We start from the raw sequence: 26,324 nt of genomic DNA, 5'->3' as shown, positions 1-26,324 counted from the left end.
ATGTGTTGCTGACAGCCGTCCTGCCCTTTAAAAACACACACCTGTTTTGGGTTTACTGGTCTCAAGAAGCACTGTCTGATGTGAACCATGCCTCGCAGAAAAGAGCTCTCAGAATTTAATTTAATTTAATTTATTAATATTTCTATACCGCCCTTCTCCCTGAGGACTCAGGGCGGTGTACAGGGCAAGAATAAAACACAGAAATGTACAAAAATTAAAAGATAATTAAATACATGCCCGATTAAAATACAATTAATACATAGCAAAAACCCCAATAAAAAAATGATAAAAAAAAACAACAACCCACCAATCCCCCTCATGCCAGGCCGGCTTGCTCAAACAAGTATGTTTTCAGATCGTGGCGAAAGGAGCGCAGATCGGGCGCCGTCCGGAGCTCAACCGGTAACTGGTTCCATAACTCCGGGGCGCCCACAGAGAAGGATCTCCCCCTGGGGGCCACAAGACGGCATTCTCTGACCGGTGGCACCCTGAGGAGGCCCTCTCTGTGGGAACGCACAGGGCGCAGGGAGCTTGATGCCGGCAGCAGATGTTCCCTGAGGTACTCCGGCCCCATGCCATGGAGGGCTTTGAACACCATTACTAGCACCTTGAATCTCACCCGGAAGACAACTGGCAACCAATGCAGCTCACGGAGCAGAGGTGTCACATGGGAGTATCGGGAGACTCCCAACACAACTCTCGCGGCTGCATTCTGTACCAGCTGGAGCCTCCCGGTGGTCCTCAAGGGAAGCCCCATGTAGAGAGCGTTGCAGTAGTCTAGACGAGAGGTCACGAGCGCGTGAGTGACCGTGCATAAATCAGAAGACTTACGACCAAGAATTGTTGACTTGCATGAAGCTGGAAAGGGTTACAAAAGTATCTCCAAAAGCCTTGATGTTCATGTGTCCATGGTAAGACAGACTGTCTACAAATGGAGAAAGTTTAGCACTGTTGCTACTCTCCCTAGGCGTGGTGGTCCTGTAAAAAAGACTGCAAGAGCACAGCGCATAATGCTTAATGAGGTAAAGAAGAATCCTAGAGTGTCAGCTAAAGACCTACAGAAATCTCTGGCACATGCTAACATTTTTGTTGACACATCTACAATAAGGAAAACATTAAACAAGAATGGAGTACATGGGAGGACACCACGGAGGAAGCCATTGCTGTCCAAAAAAAATATTGCAGCACATTTGAAGTTTGCAAAAGAGCACCTGGATATTCCACAGCACTACTGGCAAAATATACTGTGGACAGATGAAACCAAAATTGAGTTGTTGGGGAAAAACACACAACACTACCTGTGGAGAAAAAAAGGCACAGCACACCAACATCAAAACCTCATCCCCATTGTGAAACATGGCGGAGGGAGCATCATGGTTTGGGGCTGCTTTGCTGCCTCAGGGCCTGGACGGATTGTTGTCATTGATGGGAAAATGAATTCCAGAGTTTATCAGGACATTTTGCAGGAAAACGTACGACCATCTGTCTGCCAACTGAAGCTCCGCAGAGGATGGGTGATGCAACAGGACAATGACCCAAAGCATACAAGTAATTCAACAAAACAGTGGCTTCAACAGAACAGAATACGCCTTCTGGAGTGGCCCAGTCAGAGTCCTGACCTCAACCCGATTGAAATGCTGTGGCATGACCTTAAGAGAGCGATTCACACCAGACATCCCAAGAATATTGCTACACTGAAACAGTTTTGTGCAGAGGAGTGGTCCAAGATTACTCCAGATCGTTGTGCAGGTCTGATCTGCAACTACAGGAAACGTTTGGTTGAGGTTATTGCTGCCAAAGGAGGGTCAACCAGTTAAGTCCAAAGGTTCACATACTTTTTCCACCCTGCACTGTGAATGTTTCCATCTTATGTTCAATTAAAACATGACAACAGCTAATGTTTGTGTAGTATTATTTTAAGCAGACTGTGTTTTTCTATTGTTGTGACTTACATGACGTTTAGAGCGCATTTTATGGCCAATTCATGCAAAACTCCACGTAATCCCCAAAGGTTCACATACTTTTTCTTGCAACTGTATCTATGAAAATGAAGATCAAATAATGGCTGAGCACATGCAAAACCCAAACTGTGTTGAACATAAGGTTCAAATTTATAGATATTTCTAAAGCATGAATATGTTCTTATGTTGAGTTAAGCCAAGAACAAACTACAATAATTTGGGCAGCCAGCCACTAGATTAGTGCAGGCTTAACCTAAGTTATTATATAGCTTACAGTATTTTTCATACTTCTGACTGAGCAATAATTTCCATTATATCCAAATCACAATATACAGTAAATGGGCTTTGTAATTCTTGTTTGTAAATTACTGACTATACAAACCTTTGTTTGATGTGATGGTAAAATCAGAATATAAAAAAGAACAAGCATGTGCAAATTAACACTGTATATGCAGATAGATCAGAACAGAACAACTCACCACAGCCAACCCGCCATGGGACAACTCACAAAGGACAATTCAACAAATACAAAACTTAAATTTCAACAGAACCGTGGCTAATAAAAATAAAATAAAGTCAGTTGAGAAATATAGGAAGGACATACTTTCAACAAAAATGTGGTCACCAATAAAAAAAGTAACTGAATGAAACTATTAATACAATGTCGCCTCGCGGTGAGTTGTCCTAGACCAGATCAGAACTGTATGTTGATATATGCACTAAGTATACTCTGTGCTTGTACACTGTTGGCTTGCTTTCTTTTCTGCATTTTTTACTGTAGTCTTAAGCTAATTTTATGTACAATAGTTAATATGTGCATTTCTCACTGAAAGTTTTAGAAAAAAATACCCTCAACATTAGGAATCGGATTCTACAGATTAGATTAGATTAGATTATGTTTTTTGGTGTTGAAATGAGAGTTGTCCATTTGAACAAGAATTTATTTTTTATGCTTGGTATTAAGCCTCTTTTCCTTCTCTTTTCCTAGGTCTTTCTTTCCAAGATTTGTATCAACGCTGTCGGGAGGCCTTCTTGGTCAATAGTGACCTAACTCTTAGAGCTCAGCTCATAGAATTCAGGGATCACAAGCTGATTCGGACCAAGAGGGTAAGTGAGGAGAATCTTTGTGTTAGTTGTGAACTTACATCTTATCTAACCATGTCTGAGAAAGAATCCAGGTTGAACTATGATGGCTACATTGATAAAAGCCAGGAGAATATCACATTGGATGTTCCCAATGAAGATAAAATGCCATATTTTTTGCAATTAGGCTATTGAAAGAAGCCAAATATTGCTCTCACTCAATTATAAAAATAAAACACAAGGATAAGTTTACTTTACTCCTGACAAAATATTGAACTATGTACTAGACCAGAGGTCCCCAACCTTTTGGGCACCAGGGACCGGTTCTGTGGAGAGAGGTTTTTCAATGGACTGGAGGGTGTGTAGTTTTGTGTGCTGTCTGTGTCTCACAGATGGGGCTTTGCTTGTTTGTGCAGCCCAGTTGCTAGCATGCTGCAGCCCGATTCTGGTCCATGGACTGGGGTTTGGGGACCTCTGCACTAGAGGGAATAAGTAAAAAAAATTACCATTTTTATATTTCTAAGCTAATTCTCAATTTATTTTCAGGGTGCTGATGGAGTGGAATATTTATTAATTCCTGTGGATGCTGGAATATTGGCTGACTTTCTACAAAAAGATAATGATGTTTGAAGGCTCATAGCTTCAAGGGCAATTCTGTTAACAACTGTTGGATTTTCTCCTACAGTTTAGCCATTTTGCAGATCTCAGGAGTCTAATCTACCTGTAATAATGGAATGTGATGCTGTATAAACCATGCCAATTTTTAGCTGCTCAGGTTTCTCTTTGCCAGTCTATATCATTATAGACCAAGAAAATGTCATCCACTGATACTACTGTGCCTTCTGTTCACAAATCATCTGGAAATAAGGATTGAACTGGAGAACTTGTGCTTGATAATACATGTGATTGGCATTAGCTTTTCAGCTATTAATTGGTGTGTATTTAATACATTATAGGCAGACCATTATTGATCTTCAAATGTGTGTCATGTGAGATGGAAGGATTGGGTTAGGAAACTGGTTGGACTTGAGCAAAATAAACTATTGATACCCGAGATGTGGATATCATCGTTTATTAAATTTTTAGCCTTACTTGGGAACAAAAGATTCCCCCATATAAGCCATTTTAAAAGTATGACAACAGCTGTTATTTGTTTTTGTCAATAAAAACTACTGCAAACATGCTCATTTAACCTGTTTTTCTTACCTAATGATTGTTTAAAAGCTGTTTGAATAAAAACAAACATGCAATTGTATCCTTTGATATGGTTCTCTTATGCCATGTAACTATTTCTGTCTTAGAGAAGAACTATTTTTGAAATACTGAGAGCTTTAACTGAAAATAAGCTGTTTCTAGACTCTTCCAAATCTCTTTTCCCATATCACTCCTGAAGGTAACGTTGGCTTCAGAGGGTTATGTGTTATATTGATATGGATGATATAGGAAAATGTTTGATGTTAGTGGATGACAAATAAATCCAAATCTGGTATAAAAATGAATATACAAAAAGTACAGTTAGAAACTAGGGTAACAAATATTGATTTGCCTTAGAAGGGACCAGCAAAATTGATCTCGGAGAAGGAAAAGAGGACAAGGATAGTGTATTGGGGAAAGTAAAATGACTCTGAGGCAGATTAAAAATATATGGACATAAAGAATATTCAGTGAGAGAATGCTGCTAATTAGAAACTGTACATGAGCTTTCCTCCAATTTGATACTCTCAAAATGTAAAGTAAAAATCTGAGCATTCAAATGTAATTTTCTCAGCTACAATAAAGTCATTTTGCCTTTTTCAACCATTTATTCATTTCCAGGCTTGATATTGTTAAAACATTAGGAATCAAAGTATATTTTTGCCAATATTTTTTGTTAAGTCTCTGAAGAATATACACTTACATTACTTCTCAACATTTGCTTCTTTTATGCAACTTGAAGGGGGTCTCTGTCTCTTTCAGAAATGATGATATTGATCTTATTCATAAAATGCACAGCTAGCATTTGTTGCAGCTTTAACAGAAAGCCTCGTTCAGTGTTACTGTGCTCACACAAAATCACAGAAATCCCTCTGGAAACAGCATGTAGTACCTCATGGTGGGACATCTCTCCTACAATGCAATGAGAAAGGTCTTTTGGGATGGAGGTTTGTTTACAAGTCTTTCCTTAAAACTATCCCGAGAACCTGCCTATCTGATGAAGTAGGTAAAACACTTCAAATGAATGACTTACATACTTAAATATGCAAAAATATCTGAAAAACAGGATTATCCAGCAAAATACCTGAAAGGCATTTTCAGAATTCAGAAAATTAAAAGATTTTTCCAGATCCAGATCTCTGTGTGGACAGTGAGTACTGTAGTTAAAGTTTATAAATTTGGATTACTTTCAGCAAACCAGGTTTTTTATATTTCATATGAATAGTTGATCGCAGAAAGGGGGATATTAATATTTTATTTAGACAAACTTAGCTAGTGAATAGTTTTACAATGTTAACACAGAAAATATATCAACCATATGAGTTTGGTATTTCTGATCTATAAGAAAATAGCTGTTTCAAAATCCTGTTTTTAAAAGGTTCTTACCGGTAACATAGAGATCGCTTTCTGTGTCTTGTAAAATACTTGCTCCTGAACCAGCACAAAGAGCAACTGCTTTCACTGGGGACTCTACAAAAAGAATAAATAGCATAGTATAGTGCTGCAGGTTTTGTGGTTACTTCTGGGTTTGTTGTTTTCCCTGAGATGATGCAGAGTGGGTGGGTAATGGATTAAAGATTGTAGGTTGGTGCACAAGCCTTTGTGTTCCTTACAGACTGACTCAAGCAAGTTCATTCATCTTCAGTTAAAAAGAGAACTGATAGAGCAGTTAATTCTAATTGAAACAGGGCAGTGCTCTGAGAGATATTGTTAAGCAAAAGTAGGCAGCATAAGCTAGCATCTTAGAGTGCAATTGCAATACAAAGACTTTGAAGTATAATGATGGATGTGGATTGCTCCCCCCCCCCACACTATGAAAAGGAGCTCTTACTGTTTTTAGTCTAACTAAAGATGTCTTTTGTAAACATTTTAAATACGCTAAACTTTCAAATAATTTCCCCCTCCCCACAACCCAAATTATTTAAATGACTGGTCTGGCTGAACCAGATTAATTTTATTTAATTCCATAGCACAGCAATATTTTACCCTAAATCAGTCAGTGGGAAATACTGTTGGGTGTTTTTATAAGTGGCTCCTCTGAATGTATCAGTCAAATAACTTCGAAACAGGTGAATCTCGTTCTTCTAATAAGCATCATCTCTCAAAAGAAACAATAATGAATGTTTTAGGTAGCAAGTAGCAAAGGTCCACTGCCAACATAAAAAGAGAAAGTGAATATATACCCAGTGATTTCCCTGCTCCAAGAGCTAGACGAATATGAGACAGTTTTAAGTGACTTTTCAATCGTTCAATCAAGAGAGAAACAGAGGCCGGTTCATGCAATGTGCATAAGCGTCCCATTCCAGTATCGGCAAGCAGAGGCTGAAAAGAAGACAAAAATGAAATGTTTACAATGAAGGTTCTCTGGCAGTTATCTTGCTGTAGTAACAAAGAAAGATTTAGATAAACCTGTTTTCATAAATGCAAGGATATACACTAAAGCAGAGGTCCCCAACCTTTTGGGCACCAGGGACCGGTTCCGTGGAGAGGTTTTTCCGCAGACAAGAGGGGGGCATGGTTTTGTGTGCTGCCTGAACCCCGTGGATGGGGCTTTGCTTGTTTGTGTGGACCGGTTGCTGGCATGCCACAGCCTGATACCGGTCCATGGACCGGGAGTTGGGGACCCCTGTAGTAAAGCACCACAACTTATGTTCAATTTGTCCTTGATATGCACCTATCAGTTGCACTAAACACTATTGCACAAAGCTGTCAATCCTTTGCAAATTTAGTTGGGATCAAGCCCCTTTTGAAGGAAACTAAACATGTTTAGGATGATTGTAACATGTAAATGATACTAAATCTGAGATCAAGGTGAACTTGTGATTCACAACTATCCCATATGCACCACAAATTACTCAAATGATTATGCTTGTTCTATTTCCAGATCTGAGATACCACATACAAGTAGTCCTTGATTTATAACTATTTGTTTGGTGACCATTCAAAGTTACAATGGGATTGAAAAAAGTGATTTATGACTGGTTTTCACACTTACAACTGTTGCATCATCCTCATAATCACATGATATAAATTTGGGCACTTGGCAACTGGCAGTCAATGGAGGAAACCAGATTTGCTTAATGACCACATGGTTCATTTAACAACTGATGATTCACTTAACTGTGGCAAAAAGGTTGTAAAAATGAAGCAAAGCTCATTTAACAACTGCCTTGCTTAGCAATGGAAATTTTGGGCTCAATTATGGTCATAAGTCAAAGACTTTGTACTTTAATACCCAAAGTCTCAGAAAAGAGTGGACAAGCTTTTCAGCACTCCAGATGCTGCTTAAACAAATGGTAAAATGAAGAGGGGAGAATGGAATATTATATTTTTGAGCCATGAAGCTCGTTTAGTTATGCACTTAAAAGAAAAGATGGGAAGAGGATGCAAAAATTGAAGACGGCTCTATTAGATGTTGAGATCATTTGAGGTTATACCTTATATTCTATCATGAACGGCTGGGATGGAGAAATAAGCAGTGGCTGATCCCCGTTTTTCAAAATACAGTATACGACTGATGCAGCCATAGACTCTTAGCAGTCTTTTCTCTTACTGGTATTTTCTTCAAAGACTTATATACCACTTCACAGTGCTTCACAGCCCTCTCTAAGCGGTTTACAGAGTCAACATGTTGCCCCCAACAATCTGGGTCCTCATTTTACTGACCTCAGAAGGATGGAAGGCTGAGTCAACTTTGAGCCAGTGAGACTCAAATTGCTGAACTGCTGGCAGCTGGCAGTCAGCAGAAGCAGCCTGCGGTATTGCATTGTAACCACTGTGCCACCAGGGCACTTGCTAGGAAACTGCAGCTGTATCTTTTATTTGTGCTGAAAATAGAACATCTCCTTGCTAAGTAATTTCTTTCGCTTCCTTGCTAAGACGTAAGCAACCTTCCTCCATCACACTGCTACATCTTCGTTTATTCTTTTTGCAGCTTTGCACACTCTGTGAAAATAAACTTTGATTTGTTTATCTGTGGTTTACCTTCTGTAGTGATATGATTTCAGTTGTTTGATACAGCAGGCTCTTCTGGGAAAGCAAGGCCACCACTTGCAACAAAGCTAGCTGAGAACAGTTCAAGCTGACACGTGTTTGTTCTTCTCCTTCAATTCTTGGAAATTTGGAACAGAAATATTAATAAAAATCCCTTACAATATGCCATTGGTGAATAATATATAAATGTTACCTCTAGCCAGGGCTTTTTTTCTCATGGAACGCTCAGGAAAAAAAAGAAGAAGCTCCCTCTATTGGCTTTAGGAGTAGGCAATCTTGGCTCTTTTTTTATGACTCGTGGACTTCAACTCCCAGAAATCCTGAGCCAGCCACACTGAGAGGAAAGAGAGAGGTTTCCAAGCTGAGCTACGCTGGCTCAGGAATTCTGGAAGTCCTTGAGTTATAAAAGAGCCAAGGTTGCCTACCCTGCACTAGAGGACATTAAAATTATTTACAAGGTTACTTCTTTAGGAACTAAACTTTTAGAATCTAAAACAGCTAATTCAAAAAAGCCAGGAAAAGAACCTCACATTTTTCATCTGCTTCTGTCTTTTGGAAGGCAAAATTAGGTAACAAAATAATCTATTTCCTATGTTAACATCTCTGCAATGAAATCAATAAAGGTAACAGGAAAGAAATGAGCAAGATTTTTCTCAGTGTAATATGTCTAATTTAGCTGATGCTAGAAAAAAATAGTATCTTTTGTACACTCTTGAAAACTATTTTGAATCTATAACCATCTATTAAAATTAAACCACTTTAAATTAAACAATTCTTAAGAATGAAATATTCTTAATTTGGACTTTACTTTTACTGTTTGGACTGTTGTGTGTTTTGAAAAATAGATTATTTAGAATCTAGTTACGTTGCACTTCAGTCTTTAAATAATTAACCTAATATATACATAACTATGATGTTTTCCATGGTGAGCTTAACATCAAAAACAACATTTATTAAAAAGGCTAAAATAATTTCTGGTGGTATTATCTGAACATTAAAATTTTGTTTAGTCACAATCTTTCACTTTTCACATTCTGGACAAGCAGTGGTCATGTATCCTAGCAAAAGATGTTACATATGTGTGTAAGTGTAGTCAGTAGTATATGCCTTTTTAAAAATATCAAACATGCAAAGAAATAAAAATAAGTCCAAAATATCTGCATTACATCCAGAAATGCCAACTATGCAACCAATATTTCTCATCCATAACTATGGCACCCTAAGGATACCTGCATACCTGCAAATGCTTCTCTGGGATCAGTAACGCAGCAGGGATTCCTTTTTCCCTCCAGTAACAGATTGCTGGGAAATACCAAACATGGCCTTGAGAATTCCAATGTTTGTTACAAATTTTTCTGGATGTGGTTGGAAAGAGGCTGTTTGACACCGGAAACCACTGCCACGAGGAACATAGTTCTGGGTCAGGATTTGGAGCAGCTCCGGGTGGGGGATCAGCACGGGCCGCGGTGTGGTAACTGCGGGGAGGGGAATCCCCGTGGCATGTAGGTCCGAGCCGCAGGGGCAAGGGTGTAAAGGATGGGTGGCGACGCCATAGCAAGACACCGGCATCACTCCCAGTGACAGCACCTCTGAGTTCCGCCCCCCCCTTTTTTATAGAAAAAAAGCAGTGCCTCTAGCTCTCTCACATGAGCGGATCACAAAATGTATTGCCTTTAGTAATCATGCACAAACCATCTCCATCCCACCACCCCCAGTCATTCACAACCTTTGGCAGGTAACTTTAAGCAGGACGTATGCCACCTCTCAAGTCATCTGGCAGCTATATGAAAATGCTGGTTGATGCCATTCATAGATTTGAACAAGGATAGAACACTAAGGCAGATAATGCTGCTCTCATTTCCATCTATTTGTGGCTTCGGCTTATGTGGAAGGGGAAGAGTGGGTCACTTTTGAGGGGTAAAGGCCACGTTTTTGGAGATGAATGTGTGATGAGTGTGGGAGTGGGCCTAATTCACAAGCGTGGCCCTTAGAGACTATGGAGCTCCTTCCTGGGTTCTCAGGTGTTTGGTGTATGTAGCCTTTGCTTATCTGTCCTGTTCCACTTCAGCACCAAGATCACAGATAGGGAACTGGACATTGGTGGAGCCTTGGTGGAGCAGTGGGCTAATGCCTCCTTAAGTAACACCAGCTGCCTGCAATTAGTGCAGGTTCGCATCCCACCAGGCTCAAGGTTGACTCAGCCTTCCATCCTTCCGAGGTAGGTAAAATGAGGACCCAGATTGTTGGGGGCAATTAAGCTGACTTTGTAATAATGCCGCTTGGGGTGTGTATGAAAGCCCTAATAAGCAGGCATATACATAGAATGAAGGCTACTGCTAAGCTTGTAAGCCGCCCTGAGTCTTCGGAGAAGGGCGGGATATAAATGGAATTTTTTAAAAAAATTGATCAGTGAGAGCCAGTTTGGTACACTGTTTAAAGAAGCAGGCTACAACTTAGGAGATTCCAAGTTCTAGTGGTACTTTGGGCCACTCATTCTTTCTCAGCCCAACCCACTTCATAGGGCTCTTGTTGTTGTGGGGAAAATAGGAGGAGGAAGGAGTATTATGTATGTTCGCCGCCTTGACTTATTCATAAAAAGAATAAAGACAGTATGTAATTAATTAAAACTGTGACCCACCACCCAAAAATGTAGGACCAAAGCATATCATTGTGCTTTCTGTAACTGTGGTTGCAAATTTAATGCTTGGTATTTTTGGCTAATTGTAAGAGCCACTCCTATCAGATTAGACACTATTTGGCCAGAGGAAAAAAACAACAGTCTGGCATGGGAAGAGGTTGATTCTTTGTTTATGGGATGAAACAATAAGCTTACACTTATAATTTATTATGCAACCTATTAGTCAAAGCGGTCTTAAAAATGCTGGGAAATCCTAGCTCTTAATGAATTTATTTGACTTGAAATGTAATACAAAGTAGCATGTCTCATCAGATATACATCTAATACCTGGAAAAAAACACTGGTTTCTTCGACTATGGTCTTGTAAAAATCTGTTATTACATGGAAATCAAAACTTATTAGTTTAATAATATTTCTGAAATAGACTAAAATTACTGGATTAAGTTAGAATATTTTTGCAAGGTGGTCACAGATAAAGAACCTGCTCTTTTATCACAATGAAACCCGTCGGTGAAAGAAAATAACCTAGGGTGGTCTCCAGCAATACCTGGCGGATTGAGTTGCAATGAGTGACACCTCTGGGACTGCATGGACTTGGGATAAAACTGTTTCCAGACTTTCAGCAGAGGATACACTGAATTCAACCCGGAAAGGCCCACCTACAGGATGAGTGGAAGCTGTAGCCGGTTTCAGAGGAACAGAAGTACAAGCGCCTGAAAAAAAGCAGAGTAAATTAAATGATTTGCACAATACTCTTGTCCACGTTTTACCTTGCCAAACATCAAATTACATGCCTTCCATAACATTGTTCCTGGTATATTGTTGTTAACTTACTGAAAGTTGACGTTTATTGCAGTGTACCAATGTTATCGTAATACATGAATATTTTAATTCTTCATAAGATTATAATGGGGACTGAATACTAGATACAGCAATTAGCTATAGCGCTGAAACTACTGCAGAGCTGAAAAATTACTAAACTACAATTGTTTTTAAATCACACTTGCAAGGAAATGGCAGAGGAGTGACAGATATCTTTAATTCCTGTAGCAACCTGCTACATTTTTGCTTAGAATTCCTGATCATCCATGTTTATGATTCACATAGATTCACATAATAGGTTCTGGAATTTTGGCCATTTATATGCGCATACTATTTGTGCAGAGAATATTGAGACATAAGTACTCTCTTTGGATTGCCCTATTTCATGAATCTGACATAGTAGAATTAAAAGAGCTGTTTCACATCAGTCCTTTGAAAAGGTGTCAATTTTTTAGTGGGGATGATAGTATGGTACTTCAAGACAGGGAGAGAGGAGCTCCTTACAAATAATATTTGGATGTGAATATATACTTCAGTCTAGTATTTTTTCATTGTTTAAAATAATATCCGTTCCGTGTTTACTTGCCTTCCCCCACCAAAACAGCAACAAAGATTTTACTTATCTAGCATAGTCCTTCTGCTGACACATTTCAATAGAAACGTATAACGTAAAATGCTAGCAAGAATACAAACGTGCATTTTAAAACATATAATGTTATTATCTACTTTGTGTTTGGCTTGTGCTCATAGATTCCTGTTTTGCGTATAGTGTAATTACTGACAAGAATGCCTCACCCAGTCCTGTAGCAAGCCAGTCATTGACTCCATTAGGTATGGCATCATATGCTGTGTGAGGAGAATAAATGCCAACTCTGTTTTCCAAGGCTCGGATTACCAGACGCTCCTTCCATGTTCTCCATGTTATACGTTTCAGTGGGTGGAAAATGGGTGGGTGATAAGAAAGGATGAGGTTTGCTTTCTTCTCTAGGGCTTCCTGCATCACATCTTCAGTTAAATCATTGGTGAGAAAAAGGGTATTGACAATATGAGGAGGACTTGGCTCAACCAAGAGCCCCACATTATCCCAACTTTCAGCCAGGGAAAGTGAAGCAAAACCATTTAAGGAAGTAACAAGGTCTTTCAGATCCATGATGAAGCGCAAAGGCTGAACAATCAAGGGCGGTGCTTGCAAAAAAGGTCGTGTAATCAGCTTCAAACAGGACAGAGGCATTCAGATTGCTAGAAAAACCCAAAAGCAACAATATTGCCAAAAGTAACAGAAAGTGCAATCTAATAAAAGAGAATATCAGTAGCTCAGGACTGAACTGTAGAGTTCTATTGCTCTCTGAGCTCGTTTGTTTGCAGAGTTCACCAGACTCGGTAACAATATCAGTGCAACTGAACATGTTAATAAGAGCACAAGAGCGGATGTGTTCTTTTTCCTTCTTAGGTTTTTTTACTATGACTTTTTTAATACTATGTAAATGTGGTTCATCTCTTTATTAATCATTATTAATCTGAATGCCAAGCTTCCAGGAATTCCCCAGCAGGTTTGGATTTGGCTTGGTCTATCAGGCTGTGAAATTAAGGAGCTTTTGACGAACAACACATGGATGGACTCAATCCCAGTTTCAACTGTGAAACTATTAGCATCTTGAAACTTTGAAGGACACAAGAAGAGTAGAACACATCCTCTGCAGCAGCCGACATACAAGTAAGCAGGGATCAATACCAGACAAGAAGAAACTACACCCCCACCAAAACTGACCGTACCAGCTAAAGTATATATGTCTGTCTGTCTGTCTATCTACACACCTACACACACACACATTCCAGACAATTTTCAAGCAGTTTATTCTTGGAAAATCTTCTACAGAAAAAATTTCTGTTTTCCTCACATGACTAAGAGTGGCTCAATCTCGTGCACTGACTTCTTCTGCCTTCAGTGGTACTGTAAACTATTCAACCTTATCAGGCAGCAGAGACAGGCGTGAGCTCCCTAGAAAGGCAGGCCAAAAGTAGCTGCCAAGGAGGAAATAATTAATGGCACCAATTTACAAGCAGGCAAGCAGGAAGATTGTTCTCTTGAATCTCAGGATGTTTCCTACCATTCCCATCTCATCTTTTCCTTACTTTTTCTGTGCAGGTGAGCATCTTTCCCCAAAAAGTACCAGGAGGCAACCACTTACTTATTACCTAGCAGTTACCCATAGAGGGCCTAGAGACACTTACTAAATAGAAATGTTGAGAATTTGCTTTGTACAAAATGGTTGGTTTCTCAGTTAGTTTTCCTTAAAATGTTTAAAATGGGAAGATAACAAGGAATCAGCAGTAGTTCCATGTAACTACTGGTAGGTTGCAACATGCACACTGCAACTTCCTAAAATAATAAATGAATTTGCATAACTTTCTCACAAGTCAGTGATTTCACTGGCTGGACAAGAAATATTTTATTAGTAGTAGTATTTGGTTTATATCCCACCTTTACTTCATATAACTCGAGATGGGCATATATAATCCTTCTACCTATTTTCCTACCGTAGTTTCCGGCGTATAAGACTACTTTTTAACCCATGAAAATCTTCTCAAAAGTCAGGGGTCCTATAGCGGTGCTGAAAATTTAGGGACAGGGCTGGCTGGAAAATCTGGAGCGGATCTCCCATTTAGTCTGCGCAGGGAAAGCGGGACCAATTGGAGAAGAAGCTGCAGTCTGTGATTTTTTACAGGCTGGGGTCTGGGCGTCTTTCCTTCTAAAGTTGAAGAGCAGCTGTAGTATATCCCAACTTGAAAGGCAGGTGGGGAAGGCAGCAGCCAGAGCAGCTTAGCTCTAAGGACACATTTGACTCAGGAACTGGGCGGGCTGGCTGGAAAACCTGGAGCGGATCTCCCATTTGGTCTTTTTTTTTAAAATCCCATTTATATCCTGCCCTTCTCCGAAGACTCAGGGTGGCTTACAATTTAAAGCACAAATCAATGTGCTTAGCAATAGCCTTCATTCTGTGTATATGCCTGTTTATTAGGGCTTTCACCCCCCCCCCAAACAGCATTATTACAAAGTCAGCTTACTGGCCCCAACAATCTGGGTCCTCATTTTACCTACCTTGGAAGGATGGAAAGCTGAGTCAACCTTGAGCCTGGTGGGATGCGAAGCTGCACTAATTGCAGGCAGCTGGTTTTAGTTAAGGCTCTACGCAGGGAAAGCTTTAGAGTGAATTAAGAAAAGTGAAAAAGTGAATTAGGAAAATAGGGAATGGTTGCTGGAATCAGGGGCTGCCACAAAGAAGAGGGAGTCAAGCTATTCTCCAAAGCACCTGAAAGCAGGACAAGAAGCAATGGATGGAAACTAATCAAGGAGAGAAGCAACCTAGAACTAAGGAGAAACTTCCTGACAGTTAGAACAATTAACCAGTGGAACAACCTGCCTCCAGAAGCGGTGAATGCTCCAACACTGGAAGTTTTTAAGAAGAGACTGGACAGCCATTTGTCTGAAATGGTATAGGGTTTCCTGCCTTAGCAGGGGGTTGGACTAGATGACCTCCAAGGTCCCCTCCAACTACTTCTTCCTCTTCTTCTTCTTTTTATATTATTATTATTATTATTATTATTATTATTATTATTATTATTATTTTAATCCACTTGCACTGCTTTATGTTTACATGTTTGATGACAAACAGCCTTATGTTTATAAGTGAGTTTTCCTACTAAGCACCTGCATGTCATAAGCATTTGAATTAAAATTACCATATTAAAATCAAATCTGATGTTTTTTAATTTTTATTTGGTGTGCGTTGGAAGAGGGGTAGTCTTATACGGCGAGTATAGCCCAAACCCTATAATTTAACAGGAAATGTAGGGGGTCGTCTTATACACCGGAAAATACGATACTTTTGATAATTAAATTAAATGTTCATATGCTTATCACTAGACTTTTAAAGTTTGATGAGCTTATGTAGTCAAAGCAGGGACCAGCTCTTGAAGTGAGTTTTGACAACCCTAAACTCTGGAGAACTGCTGGATAAAGCCATAATGCAATTTGTTTGAGTTAACTCATCATGTGAACCTTGGTGCTTGCAAATCCTAACTGATGGGTAGTGTTGTGAACGAATCCAGCTGTGTCATTTTCAAGAAAAAACCCCACAAAATTTCACCTGTTTTTCCGAACAGGGCTTTTAATCATATTACTGCAGTATCATTATACATTCAGAAAGAAAAATCCTACATACCTCAATGGAGCAGTAAAGTTTGATTTCTGAAGAGCAAACTTTTTTAAAAAGATGACTAATAAAACGGGCTTTGAAAGGATGAGTCCAGTCTTATTTGGATCTTTCAAAAACAACAATTATTGTTCATTTAAGATATAAATATCAGATCAGGAAAGCTGCAGTCAAATCCACGAGAATGATAGAAATATGAACATGCTTATTCGAAACAAGATCTGCTTTAAAGATGGATATCTTGCCTAACAAGAATCAACTCAAATGCAAAAGTTTGCAAAATAAATATAACCATTATTCCTTCTGCCTTGCTTTCCCTCCCTTTTCAATATTCATCTATTATTACCGATATACGTTGCTTTGTGTGGACGAATTCCTGAGATAAAACACAAGAAACGTCATAAAATACAAAGTAACCGTCCTCTTGCCCGGGCAACCACGGGGAGAAAAGCAGGGAGAAAAAAACAAAAACCTTTCTCAATTCCTTACTATATTAAACCCTGCCGTATGTTTTATTTCCTGGGAGGATTGCACGACTCCAACCAACGGGCATTCCTCCCAGGTAAGCTTTCCTAGTTTTCAGGGTTTTTTTTTAAAATTTCCAAATAAGGCACAGTAAATTTACAGTCGCCGCCTCGCGGCTCCCCCCGCCCCAGCTGCATTTGCGGCTGCCTCCTTACCCAAACAGCCAACCCTTTCCTCAGATTCTTGAAATGAATCGCTTCATTCTCCCTTTCCTGGAAAAACGCCCCTACGTGTGAACCACGTCCTCAAATCCCGTACTGCACGCGTGCATTTAGGCAAGCAAGGCGGCCGGGGAGAGTTACGCGAGAACCGCCTTCTCCTCTGCCGCCTGGCGGAGGCGGAACCCAGTGCTTCGCGAGCAAGGCCGAGCGCGGCAGATCCGTAGGCGGGGCCTGAATGCAGAAGATACTATGGGAAGGCGTTTTGCGCCTGCGCGTTTGGGCTCGCGCGCCTTCCTGGCGGGCCTGAAGACCTGGCGTGCAGAGGGGGAGAGGCGGGCGGACATTTCCTTGCTTTTGCCCCGTCGTGGTGTCTCGCGAAAAGATCGTCCCTTCTTCTGCGGCCGCCGTACTGGAGCAGCGAGGAAATTCCCCAAGCCTTTAGCCTGAGAAACCGCTCCGCTTCTCTCTAGCCGGGTTTCTTTACCATGTGCTGCTTTTCCGCCGGTTTCGACGGTGCTGCTTTTCGGGACGCCTTCAGACACGGGCGCGTTGTTTTCCACCCGCTAACCGGCGAAGATGGTGAGGCTTTGCGGCTTCAGGACTCTTCCATAGCGCGTATAAGGTGTACCCGGACCTCTAGATCTATCGCAGAGGTCTTCAAACTCGGCCCTTTTATGACTCATGGACTTCAACTCCCAGAATTCCTCAGCCAGGCACACTGGCTGAGGAATTCTGGGAATTGAAGTCCATGAGTCATAAAAGGGCCGAGTTTGAAGACCCCTGATTATTCTATCGGAATAGCTTTCTATTCGGCAGTACCGTTGCTTCGCGTCCATGTGCAATTTCACTATAGAGTCGACTTGGCATTCTTGGACATGTGGGAATAGGGAATTTTGCAAGACACGGATCCCTTAGCCGGGTCTTGGGTGAAAACATTTTCCAGAGGCGTTTTTGACTAGACCTCATCAGCAATCCGGTATCCATATCCTTTGGGCTGTTAACACCAATATCTGTGCCTTGTGATTTCCGTGCAGAAAGATCAAACACCTGTTTGAAGATCAGTATAAAACTTGATGGGTGTTGGGATCTCCAATTAGCCTTGCTGAGATGAGGATGAGCCTTGGTGGAGCAGTGGGCTAATGCCTCCTTAAGTAACACCAGCTGCCTGCAATTAGTGCAGGTTCGCATCCCACCAGGCTCAAGGTTGACTCAGCCTTCCATCCTTCCGAGGGAGGTAAAATGAGGACCCAGATTGTTGGGGGCAATAAGCTGACTTTGTAATAATGCCGCTTGGGGGTGTGTGTGTGTGAAAGCTCTAATAAGCAGGCATATACATAGAATGAAGGCTACTGCTAAGCTTGTAAGCCGCCCTGAGTCTTCGGAGAAGGGCGGGATATAAATGGAATTAAAATAAATAAATGATGAAAAATTATAGTTGTAGTACTTGCTTGGATGATTTTAGTGATGCCACTCTAAACGTGACTAAAGCTGGGTCCAGCCTATTATACACACCCATTCCGAGCCTGACATTTAAAATACAGAAAACTGATGGCAGTATATTCTCTAAAAAGACTACGAATTGATATTTAATTTAGCTTAAGGTACTCTTTAAGAATTTGCTGGACTGGAACTCTGTTATCCTTTAGATCACTGGTTTCCAACCTTTTCTATACCCCACACCCAGTGGTGGGATTCAGATATGTGAACAACCGGTTCTCAGTGTGGATGCCGCTTCCGGAAGTCCATTCTGGGCCTGGGCAACAAAAAAATTAGCTACCAGTTCTGCCGAAGTGGTGCGAACCGGCTGAATGCCACCACTGCCCGTACCCCTAGAATACTTCTGATATATTCTTGCACCCCTTACAAAAGTTTGAAATAACAGCAACAAATTATGCATATACACTATAATTTTGAAAACCCAAGTTTTTGCATCTCCTGGAATATCGATTCGCATCCCTGGTTGGGACCTCTGCCTTAGAACTTAATGGGAGGCACATATACACCATATTTCCTTTTACAGTCAATTATTTTAATTGGATTGCTGTTTGACTGCATTTATTTTTATTTATTTTTATTTAATTCCATTTATATCCCGCCCTTCTCCGAAGACTCAGGGCGGCTTACAAGCTTAGCAGTAGCCTTCATTCTATGTATATGCCTGCTTATTAGGGCTTTCACACACACCCCCCAAGCGGCATTATTACAAAGTCAGCTTAATTGCCCCCAACAATCTGGGATTTGTCTGCTACAAAAAAATAATGTAGTTCAATTTCTCCTCCAGGCTGTCACATTGCACACTGATGTTGGCGATATTAAAATTGAGTTATTCTGTGAACGAACACCAAAAGCTTGTGAAGTAAGTCATGAAAATAAAAGATACCATTGAAGTAAGGAACAATTCAGATTTTATAAACAAAATTTTCAGCATAAGAGAATGTATAAGAAAACAGACTAGGGAAGATATGCTTTGTTATCTTTGTTTATCTTCCTTAAATCCATCTCAATCCTATATTTCTTTAATCTGATGCGTTTAAAATTAGCATTCTTAGGCCCAATTTATTGGCCATACTGCTTGGAAATTTTAGAAACTATAATTTCCAAAGATTTAGAAAGTACTAACCATTTTCACGTCTTAATAGGCATTCTGCTGTAATTTATAAAATTAACTCACTAATCCTTTTACCTCTATACATTCAATTTTGACAACATAAACACCAGATACACTTACTATTTCTGACTTTTTACGGTTCTGCAGTGAACATTTTCATCCATTTTAGTTCACACCTTTTACTTGCATTCTGTTGTTAACTATGTTTTGTTTAAATGACATAGCTTTCAAAATATGTTTTAGAATGGAATTGTTTGACTTCCCACTAACAGTCAGTGATGGCTTAGCAGAAGAGAGAAGGAAACAAAAGGCATATTCAGATTTCACTGAGCCCTAATTAAGCACAGCATTTGGTCATGGCTGTTATGTCTAAGGAAGTCATTGGAGTATAAAATGTTTTGTATCCTGGTTTGTTTCTTAACTGACTTTCTGGTTCTTTCCTTAGAATTTTCTGGCTCTCTGTGCTAGTAACTACTACAATGGCTGTACTTTTCATCGAAATATCAAAGGCTTTATGGTTCAGACGGGAGACCCAACTGGTAATTCCTTTTATTAAAGTTATATACATGATGCCATTCCCCTGAAGCAAGACTACTTTACTGTTAAGAAAATCATTTTATTACAAAGATGAGAATTGTAATGTTATGAATTTGCTGTGTAAATTTTGCAAACTGATTTGCCAAACAGTGGTTTTTAACACCCAGATGAGCAGAGATTAGCATCAATATTAACATCACACCGACAATCAATAAGTAGGCAATATCCCAATCAAGGAAGTGCTAAACAAGCTAACAGTAAACAGCCCAAGAAAAGAACCAACACTAACAGAGGGAGACACTAGAATGTAAACTGAGATCAAACCCCACTTCCAGAGCAAATCCCACTGATGATGTTGTTTAGTTTGGGTAATGAAACATCTGCAAGAAAACACTCAGGTTCAGTGAGCACCAAGGACCACTGTAGTTTTTTAAACTTGAATTTAAAAAAGATAAATAAAAGCCATCTATTGAATGGCTTTTGAATTCAGCAGATCTTAAAAAAAAATAAACCCACACAGACACCTTAACATTACAAATTTTTGGGATTTAAGAGGTCATTTGAAGCTTGCCTGAGGTTTGAGCAGCTAGAGAACAGTAAACATTTATTGTATTTTTCAGAAACGCCAGCCAAAATGAGAGAAAACTTCTCCATCTTATTTATTTTTTGTTTTTTTAGGAATTGGGGGAGATAGAACTTTTGGGTTGTGTTGTTGACTTTGTGCCTTGATTTTGGAGCCCACTTGATCCATGTGTCTGTTTCTTCCCCTTCTCCCTGATCCCATCTCTTTGATTACATCAGGTTCTGGGAAAGGAGGAATCAGTATTTGGGGCAGAAAATTTGAAGATGAATACAGTGAATACTTAAAGGTGATTTTTTTTATTTTTTTTAATTTTTTAAATTTTAATTCCATTTATATCCCGCCCTTCTCCGAAGACTCAGGGCGGCTTACAAGCTTAGCAGTAGCCTTCATTCTATGTATATGCCTGCTTATTAGGGCTTTCACACACACCCCAAGCGGCATTATTACAAAGTCAGCTTAATTGCCCCCATCAATCTGGGTCCTCATTTTACCTACCTCGGAAGGATGGAAGGCTGAGTCAACCTTGAGCCTGGTGGGATGCAAACCTGCACTAATTGCAGGCAGCTGGTGTGACTTAAGGAGGCATTAGCCCACTGCTCCACCAAGACTTTTTCTTTTTCTCATTGCAGTTCCTTGTTTAAGTTGTACATTTTCTAAAAATTACCTGAGCATAAGGTAACTATGAACTTAACTATGGAAGAAGATCACGTTGGTCATTTGATTTCCATTCCCTTATATTTGGAGATGATGGGTAGGCTTTGGGCATGAGTACAGCTAGGAGATAGGACTTGTAATGCTTTAGGTAGACCTAACAGTCTTTTCCCTAGCTGAGTCATAATGCAAAATCTAGGTTACTTTTATGTAATGATAGTTTGCTTCAGGGTTTCCATCCATCCATCAACAGGATCCATACATCATCATCATCATTATTATTATTATTATTATTATTATTATTATTATTATTATTATTATTATTATTATTATTATTATTATTAATTACCTGGGATGGCCAGAAGAAAAGGAAACATTGTCAAAGTTATTGCAGAGACAGAGATTGTTCTTTTATATAGCTCCATGGATTTTTGGAATATGTGCACCAACAAATCACTAGAGGACGTTGTAGCAGAGAACAGTAAAGAGCCTTATAGTCCCAAATTTGGAAAAGGCGGAATTTAGCAAATCGGACCAGAGATATGTCAAGCCTTTGCCTGTTTAGAGTTTTAGTCTGCAAGCTACCTTGAGATAAAACAGAAAAGTTAGAAATAAAAAATATTTTACCAGAGTACATATGTTCTAATTTCCTGATTCACTTTTAGCACAGTGTCCGTGGAGTTGTTTCCATGGCAAACAATGGTCCGAATACAAATGGATCTCAGTTCTTTATCACTTATGGCAAACAGCCACATCTCGACATGAAATATACTGTCTTTGGGAAGTAAGTAATCCAATGTTACTGAATAAAATACAAGATTATATACAAGAGGTCTAATAGAATGGAGACTGCATGGTTTAGGGGGAAAAATCATTTATCAGATATCTCCTCTGCTACTCTGCAACCTATCCCACCTTAGCTTTTTTTTAAAAATGTATTTTTAAAAATGGAAAACTGGCATGCTGCAAATGCCCAAACCAAAGCACGACTTTCCCGAACTAGGGTATTTTCCAGATACATGTGCAACTCCCAGAAATCACAGCAATGGCCATGTTGACTGGAGGATTCTAGAAACTGGAGTCCACTATATCAGGGCTTTTCAACTTTTTCACCATTGTACCACTTTTAGGATATCTCAATATCCGGGTACCGCCAGTCAGCCCTAGCAAGGTGTCAAAAACTTGATGACCAAAAAAACAGAAAAAAGGAAAAAAATGATGAAGTACAAGTAGTCCTCGACTTACAACAGTTCGCTTAGTGACTCTTCAAAGTTACAATGGCACTGAAAAAGTACCCCCCAAGCCACAGCCGAGCAAGACGCCTGCCTGCCTGCCTGGCGGCGCTCTTCCTCCTGTCCGAGGTTTTCATTATTGTGAGCATTTCTGTTGAGCATTGGCAGCAGGGGTGGGGAGGGGGGTGTTTGGTTTTTATTCTCCCCCTCTGCTGGGTGGTTGCAGCAGGTTTTGGTCACTTCACATGACCCTGGGACACTGTGGCCGTCATAAATATGAATCAGTTGCCAAGCATCTGAATGTAAATCACAAGACCCTGGAGATGCTGCAACATTCCAGCTGATCGGTGCTTCTGGGCTCAGAAGCACCAGGATCAGCACCAAGTTCCAGCTGGAGTGTGGTGCTGATCCTGGTGCTTCCGCTGAGCCCTGCAGCTCCAGCCGTCTCTCGCTTAGGCTTGTGTGATGCTGCCACCGGTTCAGCTCATTCCCCTCCCCCGCTACCACTTTTCTAGGATGGTCGCGTACCACCTGCCAGGTGCCAATGTACCACAGGTGCTACTCATACCACTGGTTGAAAAGCCCTGCTCTACATAACAATTATTTACAATAATGCCTGTGTGTCACATACTTTCTTGAAAAATTAAAATCATGGGTGACTATATTCCAGTGTTTTCCTTGGAAGTCTGTCTACTAAAAACATAACAGCTGAGTTAATAGAGAATTTCTTAGAAAGTAGGGGAGCATGACAGAAAGTCATCTCAACATTCTGCCATAGACTTTTTGTCATTGGCCACAGGCATCACGGTAGCCTATTTGTAAATGAGCATGTAACCCCGTAACAGCTTTTAATAAAGATGAGAGTAGACACATGCCTTTCTATGCAAGGAAATTCTCATTATTTTTTATTTCTTTGTGCAGAGTAATCGATGGCTTGGATACACTTGATGAGCTGGAGAAGCTGCCTATAAATGAAAAGACATTTCGCCCCTTGAATGATGTTCATATTAAAGATGTGACAATTCACGCTAACCCATTTGCTCAATAGCTACAATGGATCAACTTTTTAAAATTTGAACATTTTGCAGGAGACAAATTTCAAACCTTGATATTCAAACTGTTTAGCATCAAACATTTTTCTATTTCTCCTATGGTTCTAGACAGTGTACCTGGATTGACTACAGTCTCCCGTTTTTGAACATTCACCTTTGTCAAGAATACCAGAGATTAATTGAAGGTTTCTTTTGGAAAAGCTGCATAGAGGCTATTTAGGTGCCAGACATAATTTTTTATAATTCATTAAGAATCTGAAATCAATAAACTGCAGAGTTGATTGACAAAGAATGCTAGAAGATAAATCTAGGTTCATTCAAGGAAATTGGATGAACAAAATAAAGCAACACGTAGAAGACTGCTCAAAAGAAGAATCTGTCAAGATTTCAAATTCTTCCTCAGGCTTTACAGTAGCTGAATTTTGCCCGGCACATAGTTTTTCTCCTTCTTCTCTTTCTCCTTCTTTTTTTCCTCCATCTTCTTCAGGAAGGAGTGGTAATCCTAAGGACCACACATCAGAATCGTTTGCCTGAATGTCTTCTGAGACCTTGTTGCCTAGTTTAAAACAGCCTTTAATACATTCCAATATACTTTCTTCGTATACGAGTAGCATTTTTTTATGTAGTCCTTTGAAGAATTTTACCCTATATTTGGCCTTTAAGCGATCCACCGAATTCCTAATCCCCAAATTTGTCCCGCTCCTCTGATTTTGTAAACGCTGACGCATCTCAGAAAGCACGCGCGCCACAGGAGACTTTATTGCGTCAGAAAAGATGAGGGCGGAGGAAGCAAAGCAAAGTTGTATGAATATTTATGTAAGTTCTGTGTTTTAATGTTAATATTCCTAAAATTGTCATTTTTATTTATTGGATTTATATATTGCATGTAGTGTGCTGTTAAGCACACACGGAAATGTCAGCACAGCAGGGGGCTGGACAGCTCCAGGCTATAACCGCTTTGGCGGGAAAGCCTGAATAGAGGGAGTCGTTGACAGCCCCAGGGCATGGTCAGCTCTGGCGGGAAGCCAGGGTTTAAATCCATTGGCCACCTGCACTGGTGGGAAGCCCAGGTTCAAATCTATTGGTCACCATTCACCTGGGCAGGTATAAGAGACGCCAGGTAAACCCCTTTGCTCCAGCTTCATTCACGATCCAAATAAATAAGTAATACCCAGCTCAAGTGTCCGTCTCTCTGTGCGACCACGCAACATTGCATTGCTGAAGCATTGATTCATAGTGGCATACAACAAACTCCAAAATTACAATAAATGTAGACAATATATATAGCAAAAAGCACACGAACACACAATTTTACTCCCACTTTTTCAAAAAATGTTCAGGATCTCCCCTTATTTTTGCAACAAGAATGTGTTACTGAAGGTAATTGAATAAATTTCATGGTTTTCATCAGGACTGCATAAAATCATTTGTGTACATGGTTTCTGGTGCTTTGTGTGGACATAAAAATTGTTCAAATATTTTTGGGTCAAAATATTTTGAGTGCTCCCTTTTAATTGTTTTAATTTTAATTGTTACTGGGAATTTTCTATTGTAACTTTTTAGATATTTTTGAAATCTAGAGAGAGAGAGAGAGAGTGATGGTGGTTATAGAAAGGGATTCCCCCATCCATTCTTTTTCTTAAGTCAGCTGCTTTTGAGTTTAAAATGTTTCCTCCCTCCAAAGAAAACCTTTCCACTAAATAAGGCTTGCTTGCTTGTTTTGGAGCGGGAGATGAATTCTTCCAACTGTATGTGCATTCTCTTGACAGCACTGCTGTTTGCTAAATACATGTGCACTCTCATTAAAAAGCCCCTCCCCTTTTTTTTTCTTAAATTGGCTGGTTTCTCCTTCCTCTTCTGCAGACCTAAAGAAGTCTTGCACCTTCAGAAAAACCCCACTGAAAAAGCCAGGGAGGAAGAGCTAAGCCAGGTCAAGTGCCAAGGTTAATGAGTTAAGGGGTGGTGGTGGAGAGAGTGATGGCTGTTAGATATTAGTCCCACTGCTGCTCCTAAAACAGTAGTGGAGACATCAACTGGGCCCCGAGGAGAAGCTCTTTGTGTGGTACAAGGGAGGCAGTGGTATGGATGCTCCTTAGCAACACGGGCTGAAAGGGAGATCAGGAGGAGGAGGAGGAACTGTCCCATTCTGAATCAAGACAATGGTTTGTGGTGGCCCAGATTAAATTTAAATACCACCTGATTCCCAAAAACTCTGGCTCGCAAGTAAAAATATTGTTTTAAAATACAAGAACAAAAATAAAAAATAGAATTTAGAAAATGGCAAAAAACAAGAATGAAATAAAACCCCTGTATAATCCAAAGGGGTTCCATGCACATCACTAAAGGCCTGGAGAGCGGGGAACATCCAGGTTTCAGGGGAACCTCATTCCAGAGTTGATTTATTGTATGACTTCTTGCTACTAAAGCAAGGATGCTGTGGGCCTTACTGATGCTTGAAGATCAGTAATACACTCTTTGCAACTACTGCAAGGTCCAGATTAGGGACAGGAAATGTGCTGGGCAGTTGTCATCTTGGGTATGTCCTTGATTATATTTAATTTTAATTTTATTAGATTTATATACCGCCCTTTCCCGAAGGATTCAGGGCGGTTTACAGGGTATTTAAAATCAGCAATACAAAATACAAAAGTTAAAAAACAATTAAAAAAGATTAAATTATCCCTTAAAATAAAAACCCCAGTTAAAAATTCTCAGCCTGGGCCAGAGAGCTCAAAGAGCCAGGTCTTCAGGTCCCGGTGAAATGAACAAAGGTTGGGGGCAGTCCTAAGCTCCACGGGCAGCTGGTTCCAGAGGGCAGGTGCACCCACAGAGAAGGCCCTCCCCCTGGGTGTTATCTGCGGCGGCACCCTGAGGAGACCCTCCCTGTGAGCGCACTGGATGAAGGGAACTTGATGCTGGCAGGAGGTGTTCCCTCAAATATGACCAGTCGCTTAGCAATCAAAATTATGCCCTGCATATAACAACCTGATTTTGAAGTTACGATGACTGCAACACGCTCTCCCCCCCCCTTTTACAAGATTGCATTTTAAATGCTTGGCAACCAGCTCAC

At 40.1% G+C, this 26,324-nt stretch overlaps 3 protein-coding genes across 14 annotated transcripts in view; 2 read left to right on the top strand and 1 right to left on the bottom strand.

The window, feature by feature from the left end:
* ORC2 (origin recognition complex subunit 2) overlaps positions 1–4,844 on the top strand; it is a 28,723-nt gene extending 23,879 nt beyond the window's left edge. For all 4 annotated transcript variants that reach the window (XM_081342231.1, XM_081342234.1, XM_081342233.1 and 1 more), the window contains 2 exons: positions 2,950–3,068; positions 3,591–4,844. In XM_081342231.1, coding sequence (XP_081198357.1) covers positions 2,950–3,068; positions 3,591–3,674 — 203 coding nt within the window. In that variant the 3' untranslated portion in view covers positions 3,675–4,844. The remainder of the gene's footprint in view (positions 1–2,949; positions 3,069–3,590) is intronic.
* NIF3L1 (NGG1 interacting factor 3 like 1) overlaps positions 1–16,791 on the bottom strand; it is a 28,717-nt gene extending 11,926 nt beyond the window's left edge. For 2 of the 7 annotated variants that reach the window (XR_014028303.1, XM_081342333.1), the window contains exons 1-7: positions 16,586–16,791; positions 12,487–12,930; positions 11,417–11,582; positions 8,223–8,349; positions 6,422–6,560; positions 5,625–5,708; positions 4,942–5,150 (exon numbers count right to left, since the gene is read on the bottom strand). Coding sequence is in view for 6 of the 7 variants with exons in the window: in XM_081342333.1 (XP_081198459.1) it covers positions 4,966–5,150; positions 5,625–5,708; positions 6,422–6,560; positions 8,223–8,349; positions 11,417–11,582; positions 12,487–12,922 (1,137 nt within the window). In the remaining variant the exon portion in view is untranslated. Of the gene's footprint in view, positions 1–3,297; positions 3,524–4,875; positions 5,151–5,624; positions 5,709–6,421; positions 6,561–8,222; positions 8,350–11,416; positions 11,583–12,486; positions 12,931–15,914; positions 16,516–16,585 lie in introns of those variants that run through there. The other 5 variants (XM_081342331.1, XM_081342334.1, XM_081342335.1 and 2 more) reach the window with 5 other exon arrangements.
* Positions 16,792–16,891: 100 nt separating this feature from the next.
* PPIL3 (peptidylprolyl isomerase like 3) lies at positions 16,892–24,698 on the top strand. Of its 3 annotated transcripts, XR_014028312.1 has the most exons (7): positions 16,892–17,170; positions 18,873–18,947; positions 19,645–19,738; positions 20,538–20,605; positions 21,636–21,754; positions 23,124–24,145; positions 24,479–24,698. XR_014028312.1 is itself a non-coding variant. In XM_081342384.1 (6 exons), exons 1-6 carry the CDS (start codon positions 17,168–17,170, stop codon positions 23,248–23,250), a joined length of 486 nt encoding a protein of 161 aa, XP_081198510.1. In that variant the 5' UTR covers positions 16,892–17,167; the 3' UTR covers positions 23,251–24,462. The 3 variants fall into 3 exon arrangements, 2 of the variants coding, with proteins under 2 accessions (XP_081198510.1, XP_081198511.1); XM_081342384.1 differs by lacking the exon at positions 24,479–24,698 and having other exon boundaries at positions 23,124–24,462; XM_081342385.1 differs by lacking the exons at positions 16,892–17,170; positions 24,479–24,698 and having other exon boundaries at positions 18,899–18,978; positions 23,124–24,462.
* The last annotated feature ends 1,626 nt before the right edge of the window (positions 24,699–26,324 follow it).

The sequence above is a fragment of the Vipera berus genome, assembly GCF_964194415.1.
Source record: "Vipera berus genome assembly, chromosome: 1".
Classification (NCBI taxonomy): domain Eukaryota; kingdom Metazoa; phylum Chordata; class Lepidosauria; order Squamata; family Viperidae; genus Vipera; species Vipera berus.
This window is presented reverse-complemented; position numbering and strand designations above follow the sequence as displayed.

Coding starts and splice junctions, on each gene's coding strand:
- PPIL3 (XM_081342384.1), top strand. Junction 19,739..20,537: donor TCAGACGGGAGACCCAACTG/GTAATTCCTTTT, acceptor TGATTACATCAG/GTTCTGGGAAAGGAGGAATC. Junction 20,606..21,635: donor AATACAGTGAATACTTAAAG/GTGATTTTTTTT, acceptor ATTCACTTTTAG/CACAGTGTCCGTGGAGTTGT.